Raw genomic sequence first — 27,839 nt, 5'->3', positions numbered from 1 at the left:
TTTCTTTATTTTTTTCATAAACTGTAAGTTCCAGAAGAATAGAATTGTGTTTTATGAAATTTTATATTTACCCTAGATGTTTTCTTTACACAATAAGTACATAATAAGTATTTATTAAATTGCATTGCATATGCCTTGGCATTAGTGGGACATTGCCTATTCCTTACTTTAACCAAACATTATCTGTATTTTACTTAGTGAATTAGCTGGTTTGTGACAAGTCCCTGCTTTAGAATGATAAATTCTTAGGGCTGGAAGTGATCTTAGAAATTGAGTCCAACTACCTTATTTTTAGAGATAAGGAAACTGAGACAGGAGATGAAGTCACTTGTTTAAGTTCATATAGCTAAATACTGGAAAAACCCTAACTCAAATCCAGATCTATCAGTGCCCATTGCTGGGTTCTTTGTATGTTCCTCCTTAATTTATTGAACAAGGAACCATTGCTTTTTAATGTATGACTATATATAATCTATTAATATATTAATATGCAGAGAAGTATTCTTTGCTCAAGTCTGAAACTTTTTGTTTTGAAAATTTGTATATAACAGCCCAAGCAAGAAGTGATGGAAGAAACTAAATGAAGACATTTCATAAATATGTGACTTTGACCTATGCCCTAATTGTGACTTGAAACTTTGCAATAACAAGTTAAGGTATAGCTAAAAAGCTACAAGTAATTGTCTTTAATGAATATTCTTCTCCTGTTTCCCCCAACTCTTAATTAGCATTTAAGTACTTCTTTTAAAAGCAGTTTATTCTTTTGTTTTTGGGATAGGTTTCTGTGTTTAGAATGTAAGCCCAAACTCCCCCAAACAATAGGAGAAAAGGCCAGGGGGACTGGAGACTTCTGAACTGAGGATCTATTTAATCTTGTGTTTTGCAATTTGGTCTTTGCACTTTTTTAACTGACAAACATATCTTGTCAGATTGGAGTTGCCCTTTTTCTTGAGATCATAATAAACCCCTTTTTGCTATCTTACACTGAGTCTCTCTGACTGTTTTTGTGGTTGCTATTGTCCCACACAGAACGAATTTACTTGTTTATGTAACAGCTGTTGTCAGATGTAACATTCATATTTATAGGAACATTCAATAAACATTGTAGTTTTTTCCTTCTTAACATAGTTTAAAAAACCTTTACAACTTGTATGATAACTGTTGCATATGAATTTTCATTCAGAATCCTAAGACTTCTCAGGCTGTTGGTGGACTTTTCTGCTTTCAGGTCTCCATACTCCATCATTCATTCACTCAGTGATTTTCTTAAGGCACAGATATAATAATGTTACCTCCTCTACTAAATACATTTCAGTGACTTCATGCTACTTCCCAAGCTCTCTTTGCCATTCAAAAACTCTTTATAATCTTGGACCCTCCCATCTTTCTGGTCTTTACACAATGTGTGATCCAGTAACTGGCTGTTCAATCTCTCAGCTCTAAGCATTTTTTGCTCCCTTCATACCTGGAATGCTTTCCTTCCTTCACTTCAACTACTAATCTTCCTGACTTTAAGCCCTAACTAAAATTTCACCACTTGCCAGAATCTTTTTCTCACTGTTTCTTAGTTCCTTTATCTTACTTCTAATAAATTTTTTTTTTGTAATCATCTGTACATATTGTATGTGTGTATGTGTGAGTATTTACTTGCATTTATCCTCCCTTTTTAGGTTGTAAGCTCTTTTTCAGTTTTCAGGAATTTTTAGAAATTTGACAAACAAAAAGTCAAGTAACTTTTTAAATGAAATTATCTTAGAGCTTTTATGAAATCTGAACAATTGTGTATTCCTGTATGTTTTTTTTAAAAAAATCCCCTCTTTTATTAAGATTACTTAAGATTTAGCAAATTGAACAAGATTACAAATTTGATTTTATGTTTGTAATATTAGGAACTCATTTTAATTCACTAATGCATGTCCATTAGTGACTGGAGAGTTTCCCAGAGTGTCCAAAGTCACTTCAACCTTGCAATAATAATAAGTACTAATAACATTTACCAGCATTTGCCTCACAAATAACTTTTGGGATAGGTAGTTCAGACATTATTTCTGTCTTATAAATGAGAAAGTTGAGATTTAGAGAAATAAACATGAGATCATACATTGGTAATTATTAGAGAAAAGGCTTGAGTTCAAGTCTTCTAATTTAAACATTGTTCCTTTTAGGGTTGGAGGTGTCATAAGATTTCAAGGACTTTATGCCAAAATGGTGACAATTCAAAATTTAGGTGTAATTATGGATGTCATTAAAGTATAAGCCATCATAAAACATTTTCATTCTACTTATTATAGCTTAACTCTCTAGGAAATTTAACCACTATTTCCAAAAAATATGGGGACTCTTGGTTGTAATTGAGATTACTTGAGATTGATGTAATTGTAATTGATGTAATGTAATTGAAATTACATTACTTGTAACTGAGCATTGGAGGCTCAGGAGCTGGAAAGAAAGGGGAAGTTTCTATTCTGCCACCAGCATTCCTTATCCCTTCCCTTATCCTTAAGAAAAGCCATACTGTAGATTTAAACAGAATGATAGTCTAGGACCATTAGTATTTTAAAACAGTGGACTAATCATGTTCACTTTCTGTAGTCAGATGCACAAATAGGAATGTATGTATATGTATGTAAGTAGTATATACTCCTAAAGCAGTAGTGGTTCAAGTACATGAATTTGTTTTTAAATTTTCTGAAAAATATATCTACTATATTTCAGGATAAATAACTTCCTTTGTAATTTTACTTGATGCATTGAAAAATTTTATTTTGAAAATTTAGAGTATTTGAAAAATAGTCCACAGGTTTTACTAGATTAGCAAATGGTCCAAAATACAAAAAAAGATTAAGAACTCCTATTCTAAATGGAAGAAAAAAATAAAAAGAATTGGAATTATCCAACTAAAGCCAAAGTAGTAGGAATGTTTTGCCAGGTGAGATGTCATATGGCCAGGAATGTGACAGAGACAGAGATGTCACAGAGATATGGACTTGGAATCCAAAAGAAGTCATTTAGGTTGGATAAGAAGATGATGCCTTTGAAAAAAAAAATCAGTAATTTTAAAATTCAGTAAATTCAGTAATTTTAAGTCATTAACTTAAAAAAGGAAACTTTTTGACATAATTGAAAAATAAAGACACAGGGGTCTTTGGTATTGGTGAAGGTTGGTGAAGATAAAGGTGTGTGTGCATATCTGTATCTATCTGTCTGTCTATCTATCTATATATTTGTGTGTGTGTGTGTGTGGTTATATTTACATGTATAAATAATGCATACGAATACTTAACTATTGAGCCAAATTCTTCTAGGTAATAATGTGTGTAGTGTAAGAATTTGGTCCAGTATTTATCTCAGTATCTAAGTGACCTGTTGCACAGAGTACTGGATGTGGGGTCTGGAAGAGCTGGGTTAAATCCTGTCTTGAATAATCCACTAATTGTAAAAACCAGCATCTTGACTCAGTTTCTTCATATGTAAAATTAAGATATCACCTACCAAACAGAGGATTAAATAAGACAATACATGTGTGCCACAATTCCATTTTATTGTCCTGCCTCATTTTCTCCAGCATTACACTTGGAGGCCCCAGTGAGATATGAGAGTAGGATTAGAGATTAGAGACCTTCAGGTCTCCGCCTTGGGCCTTGGGTAGGCTGAGCATCTGGGCTCTTTTTTTTAGGGAAAGGCTGGCCCTCTAGATTTCTTCAGAATTTCCAGGAAGAGAACAGTTTCTCAGCTGAGACAAGACTTACTGTGGATGCCTTCATTTGGCCAAGGGAGAATCTGATTTGAAACTCCTGCAGAGTAAGTTTTCTGTCTGCTCTGATTGCTAGCAAATCTGGGTCCCCAGAAAAAGTTGGGCTGACAAGCTATACAATTCTGGGAAGTGTCAATAGGACACTATGTGGCACTATCTGGTCCGATCGCTTTTTTGGGCACTATCTGGTTATATGTGTTAAATGGTTTGTTTAATGTTGTAACTGTGTAGTCTATGTCTGTGTGATTTATGTTCTGTGTGATTTAAGTTTTAAGAATAATGATTAAGAAATTTGGCAATTGGTCATTTCAATATTGCAACTGGGCTTAGTATAAAATTTGCTTGTGATTTTAAACTTTTTAACCTGTTGCATTGATCTGTAAGTAAAAAGAACAGAAAAGCTTGGCTATTTTAAAACTGGCAGATGGTTATTCCTTGGAACAGGTTTTCAAAGCCTGCTAGAGTAAAGGGCAATAAAACCTTATCTGATTGATTAGAAATTTTAGAATGATTCTGAAATTGTGTGAAATAATTTTACTATTGCCTTTGCATGCTAGATTTGTTTCTTTTGAGTATAAGATCTTGGAATTTGTTTGAATATTGAAACCTTTATTACTAAAGAGGAAAAATAAAAAGGTTGACTATTTTAAGAATGGCAGAAAAGTTTTTTCCTCAAAAAGCAGCCTGTTCTAGTCAGAGAGGAGGGAAAAAATCAATAAAATTCAAGCTTAGCTTGGCCTGGGCCAAAAAGGTTGGCCTAGACAGATAAGGGAGAAGCTAATTATTATCACAAGAACACTCAGGCAGAAGAAAAAAACAACTTAAAAACCCCCCACTATATTTAGTTTGGTTCAGAGTATATTACCTTCTGAAACATATTGGGTAATTTGTTAATATTTTAAGTTATGCTTTATGGAATAATTAGCTATTCACTGTATTGTGAATCTTAAAAGTTTTGAAGGGAAAAGTAGAGGAGAATGAAGGTGATTTATGAAGGATTGGTTTGTAGGCGAAATTAAAGGTTTACATGATTTTAGGAAGTAAGAGAGAGAGGGGGAGAGAAGGTATTGGGAAGGTATTTGGGAGGAGAAAGAAGAGATGGGGGTGGGAGAAACAGGAGAGGATCCTTTGTCTTCAAAGGTAAAGATTCAACTCACCTCCCCACTGCCTCCTGCTACTTCATCAATGGAGCATCTAATTAGAAAGGTTGTTGGAGATTGTTTAAGGCATGTAGCTATGGGAAAGAGAAGAGTTAAGTAGGAAAAGAAAGAGGGAAGTTTTTAATGGAGGGATTTCTGTGTGGAGAAAATTGAGTGGGAAACGGGAGGGAATCTTTTGTTCAGGGATGCAGTTTGGCTCACCTTCTCTCTCCCCTGCCTCTTTGGAGGTGGAGTGGAAGGAAGGGTGGCCACATGGAATCCCCTGCTGCCCCCCAAATTTGTGCTAGCTGGGTTTTTTTAATCATCAAGTTGCAGCTGTCTGGTTCTCAGCGGAAAGGAGAATATTTAAGGTATATTTAATATGTATTACACATATATTTAAAGGAGAATATTTAAAAGATAGGGCTACTTTAGAGTTAATTGATTGAATATTTGTTTCTTTAGATATATAATGGTTTCCTTGGTTAAGGAATATGATCATAAATGTTATTTATAATTCGGTAGTGTTATTTCTAAAAGTTTAATATTTTAAAGAACTTGGATTCTTTTATCTGTGTCGGATATTCTATATAAGTTTAATTGATTGTATTGGGTCATCCTGAAGTCATTTAAAGGGCCTCTGAATATAATAATTTTTTTTTCTTTGTCCTTTTGAAAATGTTTCTGTTATTGACACTATGGAATTTGGGATATTTTTTCTATGTACCGAGTATTTTAAAACAAAATGATTTGTATGTATAACATTCACTTATGAAACTGACTACTTAGATATGAAAGATGTGAACTTACTGGGACAAATACCTTACTGTTATCAATATAGGGTTATGGTAAATACCTGTTTGGAATTTATCTGGAACTTTGGTTAATGGGATTTGTTATTGGAGGTAAAATTTCTTAGGTTTATAGTTAATGCTGTTTGGAAGTTTTAAAGCTCCACCCTCTGACAGTTAGTAGATCAATTAACTGGAATAAAACTGGGTTAAGGTTATTTTATCCTGTATGTGCTGAAGGTTGAATTTTAACTGCTTATATTATGTTACAGTTATATCCCTGCATTTTTTCTTCCTGTGACTGATCAGAGACAATGGTCACTAAGAACTGTTCATGCAATTCAATTATGTCATACCTTGCTGTTTCCAATCTGATTATATGTAATCATTATATCCTAAATACTTGAACAAATAAGTATTTAGCCTGGTCATCTATCTGTTACTGGATATTATGTCCGTGGATATTAAGGATTTTTTGAGATTTCTTAATAATGAGAGGACACTTAACAGTGTCTGTGAAACCTAACTACTGTTTTATTTTGGGGGACTATAGCTGACAGCTCTTTGCCTTTCCTGTGAGACAAGCATGGCTCAGGAAGCTGCTGGCCAATCTATTTTGGCCTCCCCACATCTTGTAGCAATCCTTGTGGACCAGTCTTTCTATCTCAGACTGTTCTAACCTTTATTTATTAGATTTGTTTTTTGTTCTAGATTTTGATCAAACTATAGCTATATTGAACTGCTTCTGGGACCTGGACATTTTGATTGTTGTCAGCATATCACACCAATCCCCCTGCTTGGACTAAGAGCCAGTTCTTTGCCCATTCTCAGGCTGAAGCAGCTTGAATAGAAACCATCCCCCCTTATCAGCACAAAGAAGTTTTGAATGAGGCTTTGTCCCCTATACCTGATGGACTGATATGGAAATTTGGGAATGGTTGGTGAATGACTGTTAAACCCTGCCTGGGTAATGTGTGTTTTAAGATTTGGGATGGAAATTGTTAAACTTGTGTAACTATTGCTGTTAAATTTGAGGAATTTTTAGGAAACCCTACTAGTTTGTTATATATAGGAATTTTGATTCACTCTTGGGATTTATATGTGGGATGGTTATTTGATAATTCCTTTCTGTGAGAAAAAAAGGGAAGAAGAGGTAGGAAATTGGGCAAACTGGTGGAATTTTTCAAAAATACCTGAAAGAATGGGAACCCCTAGTTTTCTGTTCACTTTGCTTTAGGCACTTCTGCCCCACCCCCTATATCACTAGTTCAAATTGAATTAGAAGTCCTTTGAGCAGTCCTTTTCATTTTCTTGTTTAACTTAACTGGACTATGATTGCTGGTTATACTTTAGCTTTGGAACCCCTTATTCTGTTAGAATTTCCCTGGCAGACTCAATTTTTGGAATTATTTTTTAGAAACAATCAGAAATCAGATACCTGTCTTGGAACTGGCAGTCTCTCTGATCTGTTTCTCCAGTCCTGTAACCCTGTTAATTGGTATTTCAGCATTCTTAAAGGACCTTGCAGTTTCATATCAGGCCTCTAAAAGTTCAGGGTTTGCCTTCCTTGATGGTCTAACTGTGCATACTCTGATAACTCTGGATCCTTTCTGTATCCTACTAGCAGCTCCTGTTCTGAATGGGGACAGATGGAGAAACTCCAGGCCCCACTCTTCCCCCACTTTTGGAGTCCCTGACAGACTTGGGAAGCCCCTCTTAGGATAGGCAGCACGACTGTCTTGAGCACTACTACTCCCTATATAAGCAGAGGCTGAGTTAAGTGCATAAATGACCACAGATCTAACTCAAAATGAATTGTCCATCTCAAGCTGGATTCTCTGGCTAAGATGGTGCCCCAGCTGCAGAGGATCTGACATACTTGCAACAGGGAACTTTTTATTGCTGATTAACTGGGGTTATCAGGGAGAGACTTGTCTTTGCCATAAGTCCTTGCATTTTTTCTAGTTTTATTTTGGCTTATTTACTTCACATAGAGTTGGTCAAAATTATGGTGCTAAGACCTTCCAGGTATCTAGAGGAAGGTAATTCAATGATTTGAATATTCAGAATAGACAGTGTGGAATGTTATACCACAGTTCCCTTTTATTGCCCTGCTTCAGTTTCCCCTTTATTGCCCTGCCTCAGTTTCCCGAAATCATCCTGTCTCAGTTTTCCTGGTTGCAACTCTCCTTTTCTGCTCATTAGAACTGAGATAATTAGTTCTATGAAGATCTGATATTCCAGAAGATAAAGAGTCCAGATGTCCTATCTCAGATACTTAATTGACATTGTTTATATCTCTAAATTCAGACTTCCTGGCTCTAATTGGACAACTCCTTAAGTCCCAGTTTGTTAGAATCTATGGTCCTACCCCCCAACCTGTGAGAACTGATCCCTTCCTGGAGATTCCTGCTCACCAGAATTTGGATTCCTCCCCCTGCCTTTGTTTAGCTACTTAAGCTAAGAGCTATAAATATGTCATTGAGAACTCACATTCGGTGCTATATGCTTTGGACATCAGCCCTGAGAGCATCATGCCCCCAGTACAATCTCTCCCTCTCAGAAATCCAAATAAAATATTAAAAATTCTCTAATCTCTATCTTGCCTCAGTTTCTTCGGCATTATATACCTCATAGTGCTTTAAGCTTTAAAACAGTATATAAATGTTAGCTACCAAGTGTTAGTATACATTTTATTTGCACTTGGGAACAGTGCCTGACCATTTGTGATTTCTCTCATATGAAAGCTGTTTCAAAAATTAGTTTCTAACCTATGCTTGTTTTATGCTCTGGTGTGAGTTCTTACTTATTTGGGGTGAAGACACAATTCATTTCTCACAGTATTCTATTACTTTTTGGAAGTTTATAATCTGGCGTTTAATTAAGAAAGATTGTCATCTGTATTTTGAAGGAAATAATGTTTTCTGTATTTGCATTGTTTTTGGCATTTCACAATTAACCAATCTTTCTCAGTTACTGTAACACTTTTTTTCAGTTTTAGTCAAATCTCTTTGAACTAACAGACACACTTGCAATGAAAGGTGTCTAATCGAAATTCACAAATGACCAAAATATATCTCTGATATAGACAGAAGGCAATGTAACTTTCTAAGTTAAAATGAGACCATTGCATCAAAAAGTTGCAAGCTGCTGTTGCTTTAGCATCATCACTACAATGTAAGGTTTAATTATGTAGATGTGTTCTTGCCCAATAGTTTTAGAACAATGCTACAGTGTCAAATGCTGCAGTGTCGTAAGATAGGTGAATGTGATTTCTTGAAGTTCAGAAATGTGTTATATGGCTTTCTATACTCCATAATTCGTAGCACAGTGCTTTTCAAATAGATAAACATCAATTGGTTGGTTGGTTGCTTAATTAGAATTAGATAATTACATTTCAGAAGTGAAAAGTCAAGGCTTAACTTTTTAGAACTAGAAAATGAATACTTGTCCTTTTAAAATGTTTTTCTTTTGGGGAGTTTTAATTAATTCAATGTCCAAAAAAATTTCATTGTTTTCTTTATGAAGTTGTGATTTAGCCTTTTAGTGACAAAACTTTTATTTTCTGCCAGTAGCGGTGGTGGATGGCATCACTTTTTATTCATATGTTATTGTTTTCTGATAAAATTCTGATTAATGCAAATATTTTTCCAGAATTTTGGTTTCATAATTTAAAACATAATTTTATAAAAACAATATCATGTGGATTAAAAAAAATGATGAATTACAATGACAGTTATTCCAACATATACTACTGTAACATGCCGTTGTCTCTAGAAGCTGCCGATTGCTCTCTGGGAGGAGATCTGCTGTGTCAACTCAAATCTCTCAGACAGATTCTTCTTCCTGTAGAGAGCCGTTGTCTCCAGACAGTTGCCGTCAACTCTCGTCCAGAGAAGTGATTTCCCTTCCTGCAGAGAGCTTCCTCAAGTCTGGTCTAGAGCAGAGACTCTCTTTTTCCTCCAGAGCTGCCCTCTTTATCCTCCCAAAGAATGGGCGTGGGATAATGCAAGGGCTTCTGGGAAAAGTTACTTCAACCAATGAACTTGCTTCTCCTAAGCATGCAAGCTCTTCCCCAGGAATTCACAAGTCAAACTCCCAGGAAAGGCTGTAACTAGAAAATTGTTAAGTACCGACTTAGCACTTAGTAAAAACCTAATATCTCATCTCATTAGCACTTAGTAAGAACCTAACATACTACTGATGTAACATAGCTTCTGGGGGGGGGGGACCAGCAATTATTTTGAGGTCCCATGATTTTAAGGGGGGGGCTTCTGTTCTAATAATAAGTCCATAATTCTAAATCTTCTGCCTTTAGAGTCTGCTTCAGGGACTTCCCACCCTCCCAATCTAAGAACAACATTCTGTCTGTTTCTCAATTCTTTGCTGTCAGATAGCGTTTGGCCTCAGGATAGTTCCAGGGACCAAACTCATGAGACAATAGTGATAATCTGTTGGTCATTTAGAACCAAATTCCAGAGAGGACCACTATTCTCCTACCTCAGGGCCATAGAATTAACATGTCAATGATAGAAAGCTGGATAAAGGAGTCTCCTCTCTCAGCACTTTTGGAACTTAGCCTGCTACAATTGGCATTACAATTATAATAAAACTTTGCCTAGGAAATTGATTCAAACCTGCAAATTCTTTTGCTCCTGACACCTGTCTGTGACCCCAAACTTTTGGGGTCCCCTTCCCAACCTTAAAACTACTAGTTCCAGTTTTGCATAACCCAATAAAACTATTGAAAAAAATTTTTTTAAAGTTGGGTTTAGTTATAAGTATTTATACTAAATACTTTATGACAGTGTTTTTAGACAATTGTCTAGGAAGAGGGAAAGAAAATCAGTTTTAAGGAAATTAAATTCCCATTTGTAATAAAATGCTTTTTAAAACAAGGAAAGTGACTTAAATGCATGCTTATTGTGCATTGTGTGCATTGAACTGATTTCTAACTTAAGGTATTTGTGTCTCTGTGTTCTCTGTTTGCTTCATGCCACTTATGAAATTTTTAATATTTTAAAATGCAGATGTGAGCTGCTTCTGGATTTGTGTAAATGTTGATGAATTGTATACTGAATGTGTGCCACGTATCATGCTCTGTTGACATTATCCTCTATTGCTTAGTTTCAGATAGTAAAGTCATGACATGTGCTGCTGTGTGGAGGATGCCGAAGGAATTGGAATCAGGCAGTCATGAATCCCCTGATGATTCATCAAGCACCACTCAGACCCTGGAGTTACTCTGTCACCTTGACAACACAGCCCATGGCAACATGGCCTGGTAGGAGTCTGCATATTTTATATACTCAGAACAAGCCTGAAGGATAGACCAGAGCTCTTAGTTTGTACAGATTTATATTGTTGAAGCGATATTACACACCTAAAAACTCTTCTTTTTTCCAAAAAATGGTACAAATTGATTTTTTTTTTGGTCCCAGATGTTTTGTCTATTAGAAACATTTATGTGTAGTCCTGCCACATGCATGGCTGAACAGTCTGTCTCCTTCTGTGCTTTTTTACTTTCATATAAAAAGCAGTGTTGCACATGGCTACTTGACTTAATAAAAAAAAAGTCAGCCACTGAATAGTACATCATTTTTATATTTCTCTTTATCTTCATAAATACCTTTTATTTCAGATATTTTAGGCATAAAATTTTTATTTATTGTTTCAGGTAAAATGCATAATGTTTTATCCAATATGGAATTAGATGTAAAATGCATAATGTTTTATCCAATATGGAATTAGATATGTATATACATATATATGTGCATACACACTATTTATACATATATATGTGCATACACACTATATATATATACATATATATATATATTTATGTAGCATGCTTCATAAATGCTCTGTGCCTTTATAGTCACATTTATTTCTTCCATCTGATGTTTGAAGTTGAAGTCATTCATTGTACATTTACTAGACCATTGCTATGTAGATATATACAGCATAGGATTATAATAGCACACCCAACTCACCACCTTAGAGCAATTGTTGCCTTATATCTGGTAAGCACTAGGACCATATAGTTTAGGAATAGGGGAAGAATTGGAAATTCCTTTTAGAGGATAAAATTACACATGATCTCAGAATCAGATAGGCAAATTTTAAGTAATTAATGGGCCCCATTCTGGGGGAGGTAGGAGTAAGGATGAAAAGAGAGCAGAATGTGGATTTGTACTCAAAACTATAAAAACAGTGGTCCTTTTTGTATTTGGAATTCTGTATATATTCATGTTTTGGTGATAAACTTTCAAATATCAACAAGGAGAAGGGGACCTTTTGCTAAAAGTTGTCCACAGCAATGATTCAATCAAATAGTAATTTACATGTAGGACGAAATGCATTTTTAAATTCATTTTGTGAATAAATTACACAAAAGCTTTGGAATCAAAAGACCTTTGCTATACTCTTAATTCTGCATTCTTAATTGCTATGTAATCTTAATCAAATTACTTTATAGAATCCAGGAATTTGATTTTAAATACCACCTTTCAAACTTCCCTTGTGACCTTGGGGTAAGTCACTTAAGTTTCCTGATCATCAGTTTCCACATTTGTAAAATGAGGGGCTTGTCTTAGAGACTAATTACAGTTTTAGTCCTTGAGTTTTTGACCTGATGGCCACATTAGAAATAATTTGCTTATTTGTAAAGTGGATATAATATTATATTGCCTACTTCAGAGGACTTTTATGAGGAGAATGTTTTGTAAATACTAAAGCAGTATATAAATATGAGCTTTATTATTATGTGTAAAAGAAGCATTGTGTATAATATCACATTTTAAAGCAGTATAAGAGAGATAACCTAGTTGATTGAACAAGATGGTTTTTGATAACTTTCATTTGTGTGATCTGAATGGTGAACTTTTCAATTCGATCACCGTGGCAGCAGCATTGGAATGTTATTCTGATGATGTTGCCATTATCCACATTATTTTTGGGAACTCTTTGATAATTAATTGTCTTTAGAACTTTTTTTTAATTTAGCTTTAGTAGTGGCAGTCCTTATTTTTTGAAGTTTTTTATTTTTTGCCTGTTTTCCCTAGAGATCACGATGTAATCAAAGCCCCTTTAAGATCACTTCTTGCTTGCATCAGGTAGTTTTAGGACAAGTTAGTTAATGGTTGCACCATGAACAATTGGTCCATTCAGATCTTTTTTGATGGTACATAGATCCCCACAAAGACAAAGCCATTACAGTGATTTTCTGTAATGTTAAGGAACTGTAGTGACTGCTTCTTGAAAAAAGAACAATGGCCTTCCTCCAGAAAAGGAGCATATTGTATGTGGTCACAAGATTTTAGAGCTGAGACAGATTTTAGAAAGATCTTTTGATTTATCACTTTACAGACATCAACACTAAGACATAGGGAAATTAAGTGACTTTGGATTCCACAGTTTATTAGGTTGTATTTTTTTAGAAAAAGGTGCATTAACTCAACAAAATTCATGATGCTTAGCAAGACCATATAAGAATTGTTGATTCTCTATGTCATATTTAAGACAAAGCTCTAAAACCAAAGTATCAAATGTTTACAACACTTCTAAGTGTGACACAGGCCAGATTCAAATATAGCTCCCATTTGATTTTTTCTTGAAGTATTAACAGCAACAAAAATATATAGACTTTGGTTTTTTAAGTCAATATGTGACTTTCAATATCTTTTGTTTGTATTTTAATTTCATACCACTGATCTAAATCATAATCAAAAAGGGCCTTGAGTTAAAGGACATAGATCCTGTGGAGATTGTCTTCAGGGGAGTCCTAAGTAGAATATTTGGGGGACTTGGATTATGACAAACTGGTCCTGAGGGACAGCGCTCATGCAGTTTTTGTGGCTGGTGATAACAGGTTTGATTGTAGGCAAAAAGAGGCACCCAAGTCATGGGAATACCCTATGGATTCTAAGTTAGAATTTAAGCTCCTTTAGACCAAAGACTGTTTTAGTTTTGTCCTTGTATCCTGTTCCCAAACATAGTGCTCCTCACATAGCATGTGCCAGGTTGGTGCTTGTTGGATATAACTGAAAAGAATTTCCTACATTAATTATTCCAAATATTTTGATCTCTCATCACACCTCCAACCACATTCCCAGAGCCTTTTATTTATAGCAATTAATACAATTTCCTTCTTCACTGCAAAGACTGAGACCATTTAATAAGACCTTCCTTGATTCCTTGATTCCTCTCCTCCATACTTCAAAATTTCTTAATGCCCTTACTTATTTTCTTTCCCATCTCAGACGAAGAGATTTCCATATACCTCCTTGTACCCATTGTAGTCCTTGCTTCATATCCATCCTCCCTTTTCATGTATCTTTATTCTGTCTCTTTCTGCTAACTCTTTCTCATAGACTTGTAAACAGAATTTTTAAATTGAAAAGATCTTAGAAGGCTTCTAGGGCAAATAATGCCTAAACAAGTATCTTTTCTATAGAATATCTGCCAAGTGGGTCAAGTAGCCTTTATGTCAATATTTGTAGACTCCCCTTTCTATTCTTAGAGAACTCTAATTCTTAGAAATGTTTTCCTCACCTCATACACTAATTAATCACTTTGTAACTTTCACAAATTATGATTAGTTCTACTCTTTAGGGACAAGTCGAACATGTCTAATCCCTCTTCCAGGTATCAGCTCTTCAAATATTTGAGGATAAATCTCATTCACACTTTTTTCTACCTCTTCCTCCTGACTTTTTCTTTTAGGTTAAACAGCTCCATGACTTTCCATTGATTCTTGATCTCAACACCCTGTATTGTTATCATTAATTTTTATTGGTATGTATTCCAATTTATCAATGTTCTTCGTAGAGAAATATTGAACACTGGTGGCAATATGATCCCAGTAGGCTGTAGTGAAACCATCACTACCTAGTTCTGTATATTATCCATTTTCTGATATAGTGTATGATTGAATTAACTTTATTACCTGCCACTTTTAATTCATTTTGGGCTTATAGCCCACTACAACTGCCAGATCTTTTCCAGAAAAATCACTTTGATTACATTTCTCCCATTTTATATTTGTATGGTTAATTTTTTAAATAAAAGTACATTACAGCTTTCCTTTAACCATTCAGATACTATTTAATTTCTTTTTTCCTCTTCATAGTAAAATTTCTTGAATGAAAAAATAGCTAGTGCTTCCATTTTTTTATCACTCACTCTCTCTTTAGCTTTTGTAAATCTGACTTCTGTCCCAATAATTTTTAGCATTGGTCAATACCTTTGGTATCAACCAATAAGTTTTGGTTTGTTTTTATTTCCAGTTTTAGTTCCTAAATTAGGGTTTTGTTCTATCCCTGCTGCACTTTGGGGTCAGTGTAAGCCTTACTTGGTCTCCCATGGATCATGTGGGTTCCTGTACTGACCTGTTTTTCCCAGGGGTAAAATCTCCATGAATTTTTGAGGTTCAGATTATTTGATCCTTAGGGTTCTTTTATAGCATCTCAAGACAGTGTGAAATAAAAAAGTTCCATATGTGCAAAAAAATTTATAGCAATTCTTTTTTGTGGTAACAAAGAATTGGAAATTGAGAGGGTACCTATTAATTGAGAATTGGCTGAATAAGTTGAACAATTGGAATACTATTGGCCTGTAAAAAATGATGGAAGGGAATGCTTTCAGAAAACTTGGGAACATTTGGATGAACTGAGAGTGAAGTAAGCATCATTGGGAAAACAATTTATACAGTAACAAAACTTTGAAAGACTTAGGAACTTTGAACAAAATGATTCTAAAGGAAACATGATTAAAATATGCTTCTTATGTCCTGTGGGAGAGAGGAAAGACTCACAGTGGAGATACTTTTTTTTTTTTTAAGGGCAATTAAGGGATTTGTTTATATGTCTGAATTAGGGTTTGGGATTTTTTGCTTCTCAGTAGAATATAGAATTGAGATGGGAAGGAGAGAATGATATGAAAATAAAATAAAATTGATTTTTAAAAAATCATGTAGTGGTTCCAGCTTTACTCCACATTACACACTTTTATATACTCTGTATTTTAACCAAGCTGACCAATTTGCTTTTTTTATATATCCTCTTTCTCTTATGTATCTACCTTTGAATAGGCTGCGCTCCTTTGGAATGCTCTTCCTCTCTATACTTCTTGGAACCCCTAATTCTCTTCCAAGTTCAATTCCATAGCTGCTTTTTATAACAGATCTTTCCTCATTCCATTAATTTATTTTCTGTTTATTTTTGCATATTTTGAAATATTTCTCTTCAGATATATTATATATACATCCTAGTAGAGTAAAAGTTTTTTCAGAAAAGGGACTGTTTCATTTTTATTTTGTATCCCCAGTACCTAGCATAGTTTCTGACACATAGAAGGTGCTTAAGAAAATTTAGTTAAAAGAGTTTGAGCCATTTCTGCCGGAAATGCTTTTTTTGATGGTATATGTTTTAAAATACTTAGAATTTTTCACATCTCATAGTAGTATAGATTATTTGAGTATTTAAAAATTTGATGGCAACATACTTGTTTTAATTATATAACTCTAGCTTTAATAAAATTAAAGCTTTGAAGAAAAGCTATAGAATATTCTGTTGTGCATTTCCTACCAACAAGGAATTGACCTGTATTTTTAAAAGGGACATATACAAGCTATATAAATAATTTATTATGTTTTTTTCCTTATAAGCCATAATAAAAAAGGAAGAGTAACCAATAACTTTACCATATTACATACATACATATATATACATATATATATCTCATTTGTTGAAATATTTGATTTTCTTCTTTTTGTTATAAATTGTGCTTAAAAAAGATACTTTAGCAAATAATCTTAACATAGTTCCTTTTTAATCTAAAAACAATTATTTTTTAGAATTTAAACATTGAATGACTGGCATCTCATAATAAAATAATGGCATAGTTTAGAGCAGTGGTTCCTAGCATTTTAGGAACTTCTATTATCTGTTTGTATGCCATTCCTGATTTCTCTCCTAGAATATTTTTATGAAAAATATAAATATGTAAAGGAATATTTCAATTATTGTTGATTTCATTGATGTGGGTCTTCTCTCTGCCAACAGAGAATATACCCAAATCCATGATTTAGTAAATATCCTTCTGACAGTGCTGTGATTGAAAAACTCATCATATCATACTAGTGATATTTAGTGATCATTTTCTCTAAACTTATTTTCATTGCTAGCCATATATTTAACACTTTTTTTCTAAGATATGATGATTCATTAGAATAGGACTTGAATGAAAGATGCAAATGAAACGGAATTTAGATTCATTTCATATTAACTTTATTTTAGAATTTTACAGCAATTTTTTTTTTTTTTTTTTTACATATGACTCTTAGCTCAGGTTATCAGAAAGTAAATTTCTTCACTAATATGATTACCTAAAGAAAAGATGTATTTTTTGGCCCATATTAAAAAACTCAGCATCCACCATTATGATACATAATAGTTACTTAACAAAACTTGATTAATGAATAAATAAGCAAATAATCTGTTTAAGATTTCAAAAACATTTTCCACATTTTCCTTTGATTCTCACAGCCATCCCATGAAGTCTTTTACATAGGTATTATTGCCCCAATCTTATAAATGATGGAATGAAAACTCAGGGAGGTAAAATGTCTCAGATTATGTAGCTAGGTAAAAGAGCCAGGATTCCAAATCCGTGTTTCAAATTTCAAGTTCTTTTTCCCATTAACAAAATTCCTCCCTTTTGCTATTGTCCTTATTAACTTCCTTAAAAGGGTTATTTTTAAATTTTTATTTTGGTAGGGGCTGGGGTTTGCTTAAAGAATTAAAAAAAAATCTTTTATTAGTTTTTATGATTTTAAGGACATTGAATATTTTAATGTTAGATATGTGCTACTGTGTCCTTGTTCATTCTATTTTATGTCGCTTCTAATTCATTGTTATAGTGTGTTAAAGCAAAAAAAGGAGATGATTTTTATGAACAAAGAAACTCCATAGTTTGAAGTAACAAGTTACTCTAAAATTCTAGCTTATTTTCTTATGTTTATAACACTAGTTTCATGGTGATGATCCATGGTAAAATAGAATTTCTCTTTTTTACTGCACATTACATACACCAGTTATTTCAACGTATTTTACAAGCGCTAATGATTATAGGGGTTGCTGCCTATAAAAATAATAAAACTGTTAATCTTTTTAGATGTATTCAATCACCTAGGAATAAATGATAAAATTTGAGTGTAAAGGAGAAGTTTTGTCTAAAATGATTTGATTTTCTTTGATATATAAGTCTACATAGAAGACCTAACCATTCACTAAAGTCTTATTCCAATGCCATGTCATGGTATGGAGGTTCTGAAAGACTATATGGATAAAAATAGGATGTTTGGCTGAAGAACAGGCTGGTCAGTTAGAGTCATCCACAAAGGGAAAAGCTCATGGTTAATCAATTTTTTTCAGATCACTACAATTCTTAAGGATTATAGAGGGATTATCTTCTAAGGAAGTCATGGCATTAATGGAAAGTCATCAAGAAGACATGCCACCATTGGGGTTACTATTTTCTTCCACCTTGAATTATAATTTTTGAATAATATTTTATATTAAAATAATTTTTAACATCAGTTTTTTTTTTATAATTTTGAGTTCCAAATTTTCTCTCTTCTTTTTTTCCTTCATCCCTGAGATAGCAAGATCATTATATTGCTTGAATAGATAGAATGTATCAATCATCATACAATATTTCTGTTATTATTTGCAGTGCTGTCTTGGTTTTCCTTATTTTACTCTGCAGCAGTTCATGTAAGTCTTTCTAGGTTTTCTGAAAATATCCTGCTTATTTTTTTTTCACAGCATAATAATATTCCATCACATTTACCACAAATTATTCAACCATCCCCTAGTTAATGAGCATTTTTCATTTTCCAGTTCTTTGCCACCACAAAAAGAGCTGCTATAAATGTACTGTATAGATAGGTCCTTTAAAAAATCTCTTTGGCATACAGACCTTGTAGTAGTATTGCTTGGTCAAAGGATGTGCCCAGATTTATATTTCTTTGGTCATAGTTCCAAATTTCTCTCCAACCACTCTGGAATTGTTTTCATTTGCACTTAGATCTTTTTTTTATATGACCATATGTGATTTTAGATTTCTCTGAAAAATTTCAGTTTTATTCTTTAACTGTTTATCAATTTAGGAATGACATATTCTTATGAATTTGACTCTTTTCTCTATATATTTACGAAATTAGGCCTTTCCTCCTCCTCAGATTTCTGCTTTCCTTGTAATTTTGATTGTATTGATTTTGTTTATGCAAAATCCTTTTTAATTTAACTAATCAGAATTATCCATTTTTATGTCTCACAGTACTCTTATCTTTTTTTATTTGGTCATTTCAATTAGATTGGTAGATTCATTGGTATACAATTGAGCAAAATACCTCTCAATAATAGCTTTAATTTCATCTTAATTGATAGTGAATTTGCCCTTTTCATTTTTGTTGCTGGTAATTTAGCTTTTTTTTTTTTTAATTAAAATAACCAGTAATTTATTTTAATGTTCCCCCCCCCCAAAAAAAAAAAACCAAACCAACAGCTTTCCATTTCATTTATTTATTTATAGAATTTCTCTTGGATTTTGTTATTTATATAAAAATTTTGGTTTTTGAGTTTATTTTGTAGCTTTCCACTTTGCTAAAGTTATTGTCTTAATTGGTATCCTTGTTTCAAAATAAACCATCACATCAGCAAATAGGGATAGTTTTATTTCCTTTTTACCTGTCTTTATATGCCTTTATTTTTTTTTCTTTTGACTTACTGATTTTGCTATTTTTTTTTAGCACTGTAGTAAATAATTTTGGAGGCTTCATTGCTTTATTCCTATATTTACTAGCTAACCTTTTAGTGCAAATATTAATCTTATGCATAAAACTTGATGTTGAATGGCAAATAAAAGTATATTAATGACAAATAAAGATACACACCAGTGTGACTTTTGTTCTTACTTTGCACCATTAGATTTTTCAGAATCAGCTATCAAAATATGACTTTTCCTCTGTAAAAATTTATCCTGCAATTTAGAGATACTACCATTGAATGGTGCTATAATGAGCTATAATAAACTGTAAGAATAGTTAGGTTTGGGCTTAGGTGCTACTAGAATCTTCTATATAGTCTTTCCTCTAGAATTTTCTGTTCTCTTTTCTTATTAAAAAATAACATAATTCCATAGTCAACACTAATCATCTGAAAGTTCTTACATTGCTACTTTAAAATCTTAGGTATCACCATTTAGGTATAATTTGGTATCTTTCTCATTAATCTTTAATATTTTCTTTTTCAGCTTTCATCCTGACTGTAGGCTTGATGTCAAAACCTTACAATCTCTTTGTCTTCAGCCTTTGAGCTGTATCTGCATTGAAGGACCCTTGAGATATATATCTCTTTCTCTGCCACAGGCAGCCTGTTCACCCTGCCTTGGCTTTTCAAACTATTGATGGTGAAAAATCTTAGTTGCCTCGCATTCTAAATTCCTATTTTATTTCTCTACACAAGAAAGAAAAGAAAAGAGAAAGACAGCTGTGTAATTTCATGATGCTACTAGGAACATAAAAGTTCCCATATCTTTTTTTCCAATCATAAGATTTTTTTTCATTTTATTCTTTTAATTTTTTTATTCTTATAAATTTTATCCTGCAAAATACAGATATTGTTAACATCCTATTGTTTTGTCTCACTTATAACCACCAAAACAATGCTTCATTCATAAGACAAAGTGATTGAATTAATAAATAATTAATTGATTAATTCACTTAAATTAATGCAATGATATTTATCAGTTAGCATGGTGTTACTTGAATTGGCCTCAACTTTCAAATGGTGTTAGTTATAAAGTCATATTTAGACTAGAACCTTTTAAACAAAATTCAAAAAATATTTTTGAACAGAGCTTTTAAATAGGCTTTATGATATTTCTTGAGAAAGAATGTTTATAAAAATATTTTGGTTAATGCTAGCAAATTAAATGAATAGAAGGACTGGAGACAGAATTTAGGACATTTCAGGAAACTATTGGGAACAGAATTCTATTTAAAAGCTAGAAATCTTAGCAAACATGGAACTGAGAGTTTGAGATGAAATATATTAATTGTTTATAGTTTTTTATATTCAGGAGTTTTTCAACTTAAATAGAGTCATAACCTGTGGTCTTTTGTACATTTATGACACTGCCTTCTGCAGATATCTTAGCCTGAATATTATAATCTTCTTAAATTTGGTCAGGTTATAACTTATTGGTCTTGGTCAACTTTTGAATGGGAGATCCCATTCATGAAGGTTCAGATATTATGTGAAATATTCTTCATAAATCTAGGGCCTGGACTAACATACAGTGAACTCGGGTTGTGGTTTTTAAAAATAAATAGATTATAAAATAAATCTTTTCTAAACCCAAGGTGGCTCAGATCCAGTGGAGGCTGGGATAAGCCTGGATCTCTTATTGGAATTCAGAGTTGCTTTTGACTAGGATTTGTGAATCAAAGGCCCTGGCATCCTGGACTGGGGAGGATGTGCCTTAGCCCAGAGGGGCTGGGAATCTGAAAGGAATCACAGATCAATCTGAAAGGAATCACAGATCAATAGGAAATACAGTTTCTTAAAGGGACCCCAACCTGCTTCAGTAGAGATGTTAATTCTCTTGTGTGGCCAAGTTCTAGTTAGCTAATTACATTCTATCTACTTTAGATTCTGTCCATCATTTCAATTATTTATATGTGTATGCTTGTTTTTTAATTAAAAACAAAAAACTTCATGTTCATAACACTTGTGTATTGCTACTTTGAATTATTAGTTATTCTTTTTCTTCCTTTCCCTAGAAAACTTTTTATTAATGGAAAAAAAGTGCTCTGAAACTTATAAATGAAGACCACTATATATGCTTGTCATTTATATATATCCTTAGAAAAGATGGGCACAAGGAGTAGATATAAATTGCTTATTGAGTATTAGGTATTCCTGAATAACTATATCTGTACTTGTAATGAGGGAAAGGAAAGGGGGAACCCCATTTCTCAGTGCATAGATAATAAAATAATCCCATGAGGCGCAGTGTCCCCTGTAAATGAATTTTGTAGGCCCGAAAACCTAGATTGATAAATAAAAGGTTTATTGTAGAAATTTGGAAGTAAAGTTCAGTTAGAAAGACGCCAGGGCCAGAGGTGGCCGCTGGGCAGGCAGGAATCCCTACATGGTCAGAAGGATACATGTGTTGGGGGGAGGGCTCCTGCAAAGAGAGCACTCTGGCTCTTTTCTTTTATACCTAGAAGATGATGGGAGGTACCTCCCAAGTTCTTGGCTGGCTTTTCAGTTAGCTCAGATCAGGTGAGGGCTGGGAGAAGCTGAGCTGATAGTGGGCTGGGCTCAGATATTCAAAGGGTACCTTTGACCAGGATTTGTGAATCAAGGTCAGCCATGGGTTGGGCAATTAGAAAGGAATCTTAAAGGGACCTCAACCCCCATCACTTGTATTAACATATATCTATATATCTCTTTTATTAATTATGAGAAAAGAAAATCTTCTTAGCCAACTCTGTATATGGAAATGGGCTGAAATAATAGTAGTAACAGTAGCTTGTATTTATTTAACACTTGTGATATATTGCTGTAATCATCTTGCTAGCATTTTGTTCAGAATTTTTGCATCAATATTCATTGGTCTGTAATTTTCTTGCTCTGTTTTGACTCTTTCTGGTTTTGATATCAGCACCATATTTGCATCATAAAAAGAGTTTGGTAGGACTCTGCTTATTTTTTTTTCCAAATAGTTCATATAGTATTGGAATTAATTATTCTTCAAATGTTTGGTAGATTTTACTCATGAACCCATCTGGCCCTGGGGATTTTTCTTGGGAAGTTCATTAATGGCTTATTCAATTTCTTTTCTTAAAATGGGATTATTTAGGGTTATTTTATTTTATTTTTTTTAATTTTTACAAAAATTTTATGCATAGGTAATTTTCCAGCATTGACAATTGCAAAACCTTTCGTTTCAACATTTCCCCTCTTTCCCCCCACCCATTTAGGGTTATTTCTACTTTCTGATATGTCAATCGAGGTTATGGTTTCATATTTATGTATATATGTATGTATACATATACATATATGCAAATGTATACATTTTTAATACCTCCACACCTATCATATTGTACAAGAAAAACCAAACCAAAAGGAAAAAAAAAAAAATGAGAAAGAAAAAAACAAACAACCAAACAAAAGGTGAAAACACTATGCCTCAATCCATACTCAGTGTCCATATTCTCTCCCTGGATGTGGATGGCACCTTCTATCCAAAGTCCATTGGAAGTATCCCAAACTACCACATTGTTGAGAGGAGCCAAGTCCATCAGAGTTGATCATGTCCATAATCTTGTTGTTACTGTGTGCAATGTTCTCTTGATTCTGCTCACTTCACTCAGCATTAGTTCATAGAAGTCTTTCTAGGCTTTTCTGAAACCAACCTGCTTATCATTTCTCATAGAACAATAATATTCTGTTATATTCATAGATCATAACTTATTCAACTATTCCTCAACTGATGGACATCTACTCAATTTCCAGTTCCTTGCCACTACAAAAAGGCTGCTATGAACATTTTTGTAAATGCATATTCTTTTCCCTCTTTTATGATCTCTTTGGGTTATAGACTCAAAAGTAAGACTGCTGGATCAAAGGCTATGTAGGGTTTTATTGCCCTTTAGCATAGTTCCAAATTATTCTCCAGAATGATTGGATCATTGCACAACTCCACCAACGATGCATTAGTGTCCCAGTTTTCCCACATCCCCTCCAACAGAGAATTTTAAAAAAATATATAGATGGGGCTAGTTTTTTCAAATTAGTGTATTAAATGTCTTTATGGTTAAGCACATTTATTAAGTACTTATATTGATTTAGCTAAACATTCAGAAATTATGTAACTTGTAATCTTCAACATATTCTTTAGATCAATTATTGTTATACATGGTTTATTCCTCCCCAGTATATATAAAATTAAAATCTACTCTTTAGATAATTACATTATAATAATCATTATAACAACAATAATAGCTAGTATGTACTTCACAGAGTCATGGTGAAGATCAAATTAGATAATATTTTTAAAGTTTAAGATAATTAGTACTAGAATTGCTTAATAAATACTTGTTCCATTGTTGGATCAAAGGGTATGCATAGTTTGATAGCCTTTTGGTCGTAGTTCCAAATTTCTCTCCAAAATGGTTGGATCATTTCACAATTCCACCAACAATGCATTGGTGTGCCAGTTTTCCCATATCCACTTCAACGTTTATCATTATGTATTCCTGTCATTTTAACCAGTCTGAGAGGTGTGAAGTCATTAGGTAACATTTTCATAAATATTCCTCTTTTTTGCTCAGATTATCAGATATATTGGCATCCGATTGGGCTCCTAATCATTGCTTTATCTTCTTCATTGGTTTTTGTGATTATTCTTATCCTTATATGGTTTCATTACCATCATTTTGATCATTGAATTGAAGCTCATAAACTTTATAAAAGTGACAAAAATGGAAAGGAACCTTAGATCTAGTACTATAGTACTCTCAGTGAGGCATATTATTGCGTGTATACATGTGTTATTCAGATGTCTTCTCTCCTATAAACAAATGCCAAAACAGGTGTCTTAAAGAGAGTGTGCCAAAATGATGTACTTTAAAAGAGCCATATGTAGAAATTGGACACACAGTGCAAGATTCACAAAACATGTTTAGGGCACACAGCACAAAACTACACTCTCAAACGAACTATACCCTCAAAATAAATCAAATCAGTGGCAAAACTGAGTCAACACATAACTGGTTGCAATAATTACCTAAAATGGAAGGTTATTTGTTTGGAGAAGAAGTACCATGGGATAGCTTTCTGCATCAAGGTTATAGAAGAAAAAAATCTGTGCTTTCATTGGCCTGTATTCTGGGCCCCGACCAACTCATGCCAAGGTCATGATTCAGATAAAGTGCTAGAATTCGATGAGACTTTAGTGGACCACAAAATACTAAAAATACTTTACCTCAAACTTTATTCTTCTCTCCTGTACGGGCCCCTCTTTCCCACGCTTCCTAACACAATGAGCCAGGAGGAGGAATCTGCCTACTCTTTGCTCTCCAGTGCCACTTTCATATCCTTTTCTTTTCCTGTTTATATAATTAGTTAACAAGTAAATATTTGTTAATGGTCTGCAGTGTATGACGCATTATACTGGGTGCTTAAGATAGAAAGTAAAAAATGAAATAGTTCTTGCCACCAAAAAATGTAAATACTTTATAATAGCTAAAGCAGCAGGACATTCTGAATGAGAGACAGAAGGTAGTTTGTACCAGAAAAGCCAGACTACCACCACCTTGTTCACCATCTCCCCTTAGATGACCCTTAATCTGGGAAACTTGAGAATAGTAGTGTCCCTTGGCTCTTTACAACAATGAGGTGATGCGGGACAGCTAGATGAAAACGTGCATAGAGCACCATTCCTGAAATCATGAAGACCTGAGGTCAAACCTACCTTTAGATACTTAATATGTGCTGGCTGTGTGACCCTGAGCAAGTCACTTAACCCCAACTGCCTCAGCAAAAAACCAACCAAACAAAAAAACAAAACAAACAAACAAAAACCCAAAGAGGTCATTCAAGGCAATTTCAATAGACTTGTGATGGAAAGAGCTACCCACATCCAGAGAGAGAGAACTATGGAGATTGAATGTGGATCAAAGCATAGTATTTTTCACTGTTTCTGTTGTTTATTTTCCTTTCATTTTTTTTCTTTCACCTTTTGATTTGATTCTTCTTGTGCAGCATGTCAAATATGGAAATATGTTTCAAAGAACTATATATTTAACCTATATTACATTGCTTGTTGTCTGTAGGAGGGGGTCAGTGGCTGGGAGGAAGAAAAATTTGGAACATAAGGTTTTGCAAAGGTGAATGTTAAAAACTATCTTCACAAGTACTTTGGAAAAATAAAAAGCTATAAAAATGTTGTTTAAAAAAGAGAAAGAAAGAGAATAGCAGCATCTTCTTCATAGCATACTTGATTTCAGACCAAACTTCACTTCCATCTTTGAAGGCAGTTATCATTGTGAAAAAGGGGCTCACTGTTAGCAGTAACTACTGATAAGCTTCCATCAATAGGCAGATGAGCACAAGAACTTCATGCTATTGCTTCAATTTTTATTTTATTTTATTTTTTTTGAGAAAGAGTGAGCACTATCCACACTAATTAATAACCAAATAGAATCATAGGAAAGGAAGCAGACTTAGATGAAGCAGTAAAGCACTCTGAGGTAAAGATGAGAAACAACATGTATCAAGTACATCAAACCACCATCACCACTTACCTATGCTCTCTCTTCAGACTTCAGTGGAGATATCTTAAGTCCCTGAGTCTAAGGGCCTTGGGAATAGATTAGTGTCATCACCCATCATCTAATTAAGCAATGAGTGAAGAGAAGTATACTCGGAACAGCTCCTTCAGGTGATATGGATGATATTGATGACCCAGAAGATATACAAAATTATTCAACTATCAAAAGCTGAAAAGATTTTATCAGTGGAAATGACATCAAGGAAAAAAAAAATTATCATTTACTTTGCCATTGTATCATCAGGACCAGGGGAACTTTCCATCTGACTTGTAGCTAAATCTTCCATATATATTGTCTTCCTTATTTGAATTTGAACTCCTTAAGAGCAAGGACTGTCTTTTCTCTTTGTATCCTCAATGTTTTGTTCATGGTAAGTACTTGATAAATACTTCATTCAGTTAATAAACATTTATTAAATGCCTACTATATGCCAGGCATTGTGTGCTGGGGACACATATGACAGTTTCTGCCCTCAAGGAACTCACAACTCTTATGAAAGAGACAACAAGCAAACAAATATATTTATAATATATATTGAAAGAGGGAAGGCATTAGGATTAAGAGAAGTTGGGAAAAGTTTTCCCTGGAAGATGAGATTTTAATTAGAACCTGAAGGAAGGGGAACCCACAGATGAAGAGGAAGAGTAAACCTGAGGCACTGGGAAGATGATATAACCTCAATATTAAGGGGGATGGTTTAGGAAGGGAAATTATGAGTTCCATTTTGGACCTGTTTAAGAATATCTAGTTCAAGATGTCTTAAAGGCAATTTGTAAATGCAGGATTGGAGTAAAGGTAGTATAGATATGTTTGAGAATCATTAGAATAGTAACTAAGTCCCTGAGAACAAATGAAATAGTTTAGAGGGAGAAAAGAAGAGAGCCCAGGAGAGAACCTTGTGGGACAGGATTAAAGGGTGTGTGACCTATATGTGGATCTAGCAAAGGAAACTAAGTAGAAGATAAGAGAATTAAATGGTAGTTTGAAAACCTAGGAGTAAGAAGTCAGGGAAAATAGGGAGATTCATAGAGTCAGAGGTTATGGAGAGGTCAAGAATACTGAGGATTAAGAAAAGGCCTTTAGATTTGCTAATTAAAAGAGTATTGGTAATTGTAGAGAACAATTTTGATGCCAGCCAAATTGCAACAGGTTCAGAAGTTAGAGAAAAGAAGAGAAAATGGAGATATCTGTTGTACAATATTTTTTCAAAGAGCTTAATCTTGAAAAGCAATAGTTAGCAAAGATGTAAAGATCAAGTGAAGGTTTTTTGAGGTTAGGAGGAGATATACATGTTTATGGGCAATATAATGATAGAATTGGAATGAAAGAAGGAGCAATCTTTTTTTAAAATTAATTTTATAATTATAACTTTTTTTTTTTGACAGTACATATACATGGATAATTTTTTACAACATTATCCCTTGCACTCACTTCTGTTCCGAATTTTCCCCTCCTTCCTTCCACTTCCTCACCTAGATGGCAGGCATTCCCATACATGTTAAATATGTTATAGTATATCCTAGATACAATATATGTGTGCAGAATCGAATTTTTTGTTGTTGTTGCACAGGAAGAATTGGATTCAGAAGGTAAAAATAATCTGGGAAGAAAAACGAAATTGCAAACAGTTTACACTCATTTCCCTGTGTTCCTTCTCTGATTCTCTCCATCATTGATCAATTGGATCTGAATTAGATCTTCTCTTAGTTGAAGATTTCCACTTACATCCTCATACATCCTCATACAGT

The 27,839-nt window shown here is 33.7% G+C and overlaps 1 protein-coding gene across 4 annotated transcripts in view; it reads left to right on the top strand.

Annotated features, from left to right (window-relative positions):
- The window catches only part of EIPR1 (EARP complex and GARP complex interacting protein 1), a 206,300-nt gene that overhangs the window by 141,954 nt on the left and 36,507 nt on the right, over positions 1 to 27,839 (top strand). For all 4 annotated transcript variants that reach the window (XM_074288043.1, XM_074288046.1, XM_074288044.1 and 1 more), the window contains one exon: positions 10,812 to 10,968. In XM_074288043.1, the coding sequence (XP_074144144.1) occupies positions 10,812 to 10,968 (157 nt within the window). The remainder of the gene's footprint in view (positions 1 to 10,811; positions 10,969 to 27,839) is intronic.

The sequence above is a fragment of the Sminthopsis crassicaudata genome, chromosome 2, assembly GCF_048593235.1.
Source record: "Sminthopsis crassicaudata isolate SCR6 chromosome 2, ASM4859323v1, whole genome shotgun sequence".
Lineage (NCBI taxonomy): Eukaryota > Metazoa > Chordata > Mammalia > Dasyuromorphia > Dasyuridae > Sminthopsis > Sminthopsis crassicaudata.
Note: the sequence above shows the minus strand (reverse complement) of the source record. Positions and strands in the feature narration are given on the sequence as shown.